Source organism: Pelodiscus sinensis, chromosome 4 (genome assembly GCF_052426305.1).
Source record: "Pelodiscus sinensis isolate ZL-2025 chromosome 4, ASM5242630v1, whole genome shotgun sequence".
Lineage (NCBI taxonomy): Eukaryota > Metazoa > Chordata > Testudines > Trionychidae > Pelodiscus > Pelodiscus sinensis.
Window position 1 is genome coordinate 1362125 of NC_143055.1, and position 6875 is coordinate 1368999.

Consider the following 6875-nt stretch of genomic DNA (forward strand, 5'->3'; position numbering starts at 1 on the left):
GCAAGGAAAGCATTGAGTACTTCAGCTTTTCCCACATCATCTGTAACTAGGTTACCTCCTTCATCCAGTATGGACCTTTGGTCTGACCCAGGTCGGCCATTCTTATGTTCTTTGATAGGATAACAAGTCTTGTGGATAAGGGAAAAGTGGTGGATGTGGTATACCTAGACTTTAGTAAGGCGTTTGATACGGTCTTGCATGATATTCTTATCAATAAACTAGGCAAATACAACTTAGATGGGGCTACTATAAGGAGGGTGCATATCTGGCTGGATAACCGTACTCAGAGAGTAGTTATTAATGGCTCACAATCCTACTGGAAAGGTATAACAAGTGGGGTTCTGCAGGGGTCTGTTTTGGGACTGGCTCTGTTCAATATCTTCATCAATGATTTAGATATTGGCATAGAAAGTATGCTTATTAAGTTTGCAGATGATACCAAGCTGGGAGGGGTTGTGACTAATCTGGAGGACAGGGTCATAATTCAAAATGATCTGGACAAACGGAGAAATGGTCTGAGGTAAACAGGATAAGGTTTAATAAAGACAAATGCAAAGTGCTCCACTTAGGAAGGAACAATCAGTTTCACACACACAGAATGGGAAGCGACTGTCTAGGAAGGAGTACGGCAGAAAGGGATCTAGGGGTTATAGTGGATCACAAGTTGAATATAAGTCAGCAGTGTGATGCTGTTGCAAAAAAAAGCAAACATGATTCTGGGATGCATTAACAGGAGTGTTGTGAGCAAGACACGAGAAGTCATTCTTCCGCTCTACTCTGCGCTGGTTAGGCCTCAGCTGGAGTACTGTGTCCAGTTCTGGGCAGCACATTTCAAGAAGGATGTGGAGAAATTGGCGAAGGTCCAGAGAAGAGCAACAAGAATGATGAAAGGTCTAGAGAACATGACCTATGAAGGAAGGCTGAAAGAATTGGGTTTGTTTAGTTTAGAAAAGAGAAGACTGAGGGGGGGCATGAGAGCAGTTTTCAGGTATCTAAAAGGGTGTCATAAGGAGGGGGGAGAAAACTTGTTCATCTTGGCCTCTGAGGATAGAACACGAAGCAATGGGCTTAAACTGCAGCAAGGCAGGTTTAGGTTGGACATTAGGAAAAAGTTCCTACCTGTCAGGGTGGTCAAACACTGGAATAAATTGCCCAGGGAGGTTGTGGAATCCCCATCTCTGGAGATATTTAAGAGCAGGTTAGATAAATGTCTATCAGGGATGGTCTAGATGGTGCTGGGTCCTGCCATGTGGGCAGGGGCTGGACTCGATGACTCTCGAGGTCCCTTCCAGTCCTAGTATTCTATGATTCTATGACTCCCCACTCCCATTGGCAGCAGCCCGGGCTGAGTTCCCCTCTCTGTGCCCAGGGCTTTGGGTAAGCAGCCGGAGGAGAGTCTGGCTGGGTTGGGGCGCTGGGCCCTATGCAAGTGCCATCCAGAATGCAGACCGTGTCTGCCTAGCCAGTGCAGGCAGCTGAGCTGAGCTGGGAGGTGCCCGAGTACTCTGCCTAGAGAGGGAGCTTTGTGTGGCTCAGGCGTTGCACGAGGCTCTGCCACATGGTCCCTACTTGCTCCGACCTGCCTTCCCATCTGTGAGTGGCACGAGAGCGTGACTGGGGCGGGGAGCAAGTGCTCTGACACTGAGGCTCACAAGCAACATGGATGAATGTAACAAACACCTGCCAGCCCATCCCCAGCTCGCAGGAACCCCTGAGGCCTGTGCAGTGCTGACATCCTGCAAGTACCGCCTTCACTAGGGAGCTGCCTGCAGAGGTGCCACGACCCAACATGCAGTGCTTCATCCTGAGCCAAGCAGCCTCAGACCTCGTCCATGGATGAGAGAGGAGTTCCAGCCAAGCCATGCTGGGCTCATCTGCCTCTCCCATGGGTGCTGGTGTGTCCCCTTTCTTTCTCAGGGAGGCAGCTCATCTGCTCCCGCCAGCCACGCCAGCGAGGCGCCCAGACATGCTGAGATTTGGGTGCCCGTCAGAGCAGGGTGACCCCTTAGTGCCCTGCCTGGACAGGACAGGCAGGCATGCGGATAGGGGTGTAAAGGCCCCCTTCCCAGCAATAGGCACTGGCCCACAGTCCTCCCTGGGATCCCATGGGCCTGCTGCCAGGATGCCGGTGAGTGAGAGGAGCGGGGTGCTCCCAGTCCGTCGCCCTGAGGTGCAGGGACAGAGCTGTGTGTACCTGGGGACCTCGCGGCAGTAGCAGGATGTCCAAGGCAGAGCCTTTCGTGGAGCTGCTTGGGCTACGGGGCGGGGCCGGCTGCAGAGCAGCTAGCCCAGCCCCAGCCTGCCAAAGCCAGTCCCTTAGGACCAGGCTGTCACCTCCCCAGCTGGCTCCCTTCTGGCACTGAGCCCCCTGCCCTGCGGCCTGGCTCTCGCCCTCCCCCCGTTTCCTGGGGTACAAGGAAGTGGCCGGAGTGGGCAGTAGCTTGTCCTGGGTCAGGTGGCTCCTCCGGCCTGCGAGGCTGAGGCTTCCTCTTTATGCTCCCGGCTATTTCCAACAGGTGTCTTTGGAGAAACTGCCCGAGGAATCCCTTTCCCCGGAGGAGACGCAGCCCTCCACAGGCCCCCCCGCGGCGCCAGCAAGCCCCCCCGCAGTGCAGCCTTCTCTGGAGAGGCGGGGCCAGCCTGCAAAGCCACTCCGGGCGCAGCATCCGCCTCCCCAGCCAGCTCCACCCCCCACGCCCAAGAGCAGAGGAGCATACAGGCCCCACCGAGGGCCCCTGCGCTCAGCTGGCCTGGAGAGCACTGCCAGGCCCCTGGCGGAGACTGGCAAGGGACAGGCCCTGCCTGAGGAATTGCCGCAGGAGGATCCTGGCAGCCTTCAGCAGCTCCTGCCCTTGTCCTGCAGCAATCTGCTGAAGATCCAGACGGGCAGGCCCCCCCACGTCCAGGGGGTGATGTACGACGAGTTTGGCACAGTCATTGCCATGCCCACGCTGGACCCGGCCCGTCTCCCCAGGCGCTGGATCAGGCCTCAGGTGGAGGTGCTGGATCCAGCTGTTGAGGCTAAGCGGCAGGAAGTTCTCAGCTTCCTCTCCGGGCGTGGCCAGCGGAGTGCGAAGTCCCACAGCTGGGCAGCACGGGGAGAGGCCGTTGGCACGCAGCGGCTCCAGGTCGTGAGGCCCACGCTGAGTGAGGGGCTGGCCCAGGCTTTCTGTCAGACAGCTCAGCCTCTGCCTGTCATGGGGAAAAGCCTTCGATCCAGCCACCATGTCTACTGGAAGCCCAGCAACCTGCTGGAGTCCATCGAGCTGGCCCCCGGGGTGGCCATCACGGACAGCAGCAGCGTGAAGCGTGGGCCCTGCCACGGCGTGCTGCACGAAGAGGGAGGGGAAGAGCTCGTCCAACGCAACCTCCAGCCCATCCGCCCCAGAGCGACACGGCCTGCGCTCGCTGTGCAGCAGCTCCTCCGGGATCACGCGCCCCAGGTCCGCCCCGCGACTCTGCTCACTTCTCTCACGGCTCCAGGGCCCCAGCGCTCGTAGGTCAAGCACGCGCCCTGCCACCGCTCCTGGGACTGGGCCGGTGTGCCGGACCATCGCCGGGCACGGGACGGAGCCCGGCGTGCGTGGCATCTCCCTGCTTGGTGGAGGTTCCCAGGCCGGCAAACGTGACTAGGGACCTGTGCTGGGATTCCCCGCAAGGGCTGATCTGCCTGGGCTGAACCCATCTTCCCCACAACAATAAATCCCAGGCACCCACAGCACGCCTCACTTGCCTGCTTCAGTTCCACTCCTGCAGGCCAGCCCCAAGAGACCCAGCATCAGCAGGGAGTACAGCCTGGGCCCCACGGCCCCTGCCCTTGGGTGCTGCTAACTTACCTGCCGTTGCCTCTTCCAGCTGCAGCAGGGGTGGTTGCTTCATGAAACGTCCCTCCCCCTCCTTTCTCAGAGTCTCCCTAGAGCGTCAGTCCCAAGGCGTCACAGCGCCCCCCGCCCCCTGCGCTCCTCACTGGAGATTGCAGGCTGGGATCCCCCTGGCCCAGCACAGGGAACGCCCCGCTTGGCATGTTATGGCTGCACACTGCAATACACTCAAGGCAGGAAATTCCAGGCCGTGCTTCCTGCCGCTGTTGGGAGGGGGAGCTGTCCCCTGGCCACCGGGAGGATGGGGGAGGTTACAAGAGGGGTAAGGAGTCTCCTGCATCCCCATAGTTAAGTGCCCTCGTGCAGAGATGCAAATATCCATTAAACAGCTACTCCAGAGGCCCAGTAACAATTTAGTAGACTTAGGCTCTGAATAGTGTTAAATGCCTCTGTCCCAGAAGTGAGACCCGTCTGGCACTCCCTAGCTCTGTCACCGGAAATTGAATGAATGGCCAGATACGTTTAAATCCAAGGTAAGTATATTGTAAATTCAGAAACACGGCAGCAACAAAACAAGCCCCAAACGCTTGATATTGAACACAACCACCCACGTCCCAAATGGATACAAAAAATAAAGAAGAACCCAATACAATAAAGAACTACTTTACAGTCAGATGGCAGACGCCTAGGACCTACAACCCTTGAGCTAACTCGCAGCTTTTGGGAAGGACCGCTAGGTAGTCCCACGCTGGTGTGATCAAGGTGCTAATAGGGCAGGAGAACAGCTCTCAATCGCGGCCTTGAGCTTTCGCTACGAGCGCTTGAGCCCATCCTCAAGGCTCCTCCTCCACTCTTCCTCGTCAGGGTCTTCACCACAAGCTTAGTCGGTAAGGTGGGAAATGCCCGAAATGGTTCTCCATGGATGGTGAGATTCAATGGGCTCTAGTTGGCGTGACTCAGATGCTTCACCCAGCCTTGGCTAGCACTAGCACCGACGAAGGCCAGGTACCCGAGTCCCTTCACCACACTGCTGAACACAAGGGACCAAGACGACCAGCGAAGAACAGGAGCCCCCAAGGAGGCAGGATTATAAAGTCTGTTTGGCGGGAAAACGGGAATGGTGCTGTGTGCAATCCTGCTTGGTGTTGTGTGCAGCGGATGACGGGTGCTGAGAGCAGCGGATGACGGGTGCTGAGTGCAGCGGATGACGGGTGGTGCTGAGAGCAGCGGATGACGGGTGGTGCTGAGAGCAGCGGATGACGGGTGGTGCTGAGTGCAGCGGATGACGGGTGCTGAGAGCAGCGGATGACGGGTGGTGCTGAGAGCAGCGGATGACGGGTGGTGCTGAGAGCAGCGGATGACGGGTGGTGCTGAGTGCAGCGGATGACGGTGGGTGCTGAGAGCAGCGGATGACGGGGGGTGCTGAGAGCAGCGGATGACGGGTGGTGCTGAGAGCAGCGGATGACGGGTGGTGCTGAGAGCAGCGGATGACGGGTGGTGCTGAGAGCAGCGGATGACGGGTGGTGCTGAGTGCAGCGGATGACGGGGGTGCTGAGAGCAGCGGATGACGGGGGGTGCTGAGAGCAGCGGATGACGGGTGCTGAGAGCAGCGGATGACGGGTGGTGCTGAGAGCAGCGGATGACGGGTGGTGCTGAGAGCAGCGGATGACGGGGGGTGCTGAGAGCAGCGGATGACGGGTGGTGCTGAGAGCAGCGGATGACGGGTGGTGCTGAGAGCAGCGGATGACGGGTGGTGCTGAGAGCAGCGGATGACGGGGGGTGCTGAGAGCAGCGGATGACGGGTGGTGCTGAGAGCAGCGGATGACGGGTGGTGCTGAGTGCAGCGGATGACGGGTGGTGCTGAGTGCAGCGGATGGCGGGTGGTGCTGAGAGCAGCGGATGACAGGTGGTGCCGAGTGCAGTGGATGACGGGTGGTGCTGAGAGCAGCGGATGACGGGTGGTGCTGAGAGCAGCGGATGACGGGTGGTGCTGAGTGCAGCGGATGACGGGTGGTGCTGAGTGCAGCGGATGACGGGTGGTGCTGAGAGCAGCGGATGACGGGTGGTGCTGAGTGCAGCGGATGACGGGTGGTGCTGAGTGCAGCGGATGACGGGTGGTGCTGAGTGCAGCGGATGACGGGTGGTGCTGAGTGCAGCGGATGACGGGTGGTGCTGAGAGCAGCGGATGACGGGTGCTGAGAGCAGCGGATGACGGGTGGTGCTGAGAGCAGCGGATGACGGGTGGTGCTGAGAGCAGCGGATGACGGGTGGTGCTGAGAGCAGCGGATGACGGGTGCTGAGAGCAGCGGATGACGGGTGGTGCTGAGAGCAGCGGATGACGGGTGGTGCTGAGAGCAGCGGATGACGGGGGTGCTGAGTGCAGCGGATGACGGGTGGTGCTGAGTGCAGCGGATGACGGGGGGTGCTGAGAGCAGCGGATGACGGGTGGTGCTGAGAGCAGGGGATGACGGGTGGTGCTGAGAGCAGCGGATGACGGGTGGTGCTGAGTGCAGCGGATGACGGGTGGTGCTGAGTGCAGCGGATGACGGGTGGTGCTGAGAGCAGCGGATGACGGGTGGTGCTGAGTGCAGCGGATGACGGGTGGTGCTGAGAGCAGCGGATGACGGGTGGTGCTGAGAGCAGCGGATGACGGGTGGTGCTGAGTGCAGCGGATGACGGGTGGTGCTGAGAGCAGCGGATGACGGGTGGTGCTGAGAGCAGCGGATGACGGGTGGTGCTGAGTGCAGCGGATGACGGGTGGTGCTGAGAGCAGCGGATGACGGGTGGTGCTGAGAGCAGCGGATGACGGGTGGTGCTGAGAGCAGCGGATGACGGGTGGTGCTGAGAGCAGCGGATGACGGGTGGTGCTGAGAGCAGCGGATGACGGGTGGTGCTGAGTGCAGCGGATGACGGGTGGTGCTGAGTGCAGCGGATGACGGGTGGTGCTGAGAGCAGCGGATGACGGGTGGTGCTGAGAGCAGCGGATGACGGGTGGTGCTGAGAGCAGCGGATGACGGGTGCTGAGTGCAGCGGATGACGGGTGGTGCTGAGTGC

The 6875-nt window shown here is 59.5% G+C and overlaps 1 protein-coding gene across 11 annotated transcripts in view; it reads left to right on the forward strand.

Moving 5' to 3' along the window:
- C4H2orf81 (chromosome 4 C2orf81 homolog) overlaps window positions 1-6479 on the forward strand; it is a 25404-nt gene extending 18925 nt beyond the window's left edge. For 6 of the 11 annotated variants that reach the window (XM_075916091.2, XM_075916097.2, XM_075916099.2 and 3 more), the window contains exon 4: window positions 2517-5735. In XM_075916091.2, the coding sequence (XP_075772206.2) occupies window positions 2517-3500 (984 nt within the window). In that variant the 3' untranslated portion in view covers window positions 3501-5735. Of the gene's footprint in view, window positions 1-2516 lie in introns of all 11 variants that reach the window. The other 5 variants (XM_075916096.2, XM_075916093.2, XM_075916095.2 and 2 more) reach the window with 3 other exon arrangements.
- Window positions 6480-6875: the final 396 nt, after the last annotated feature.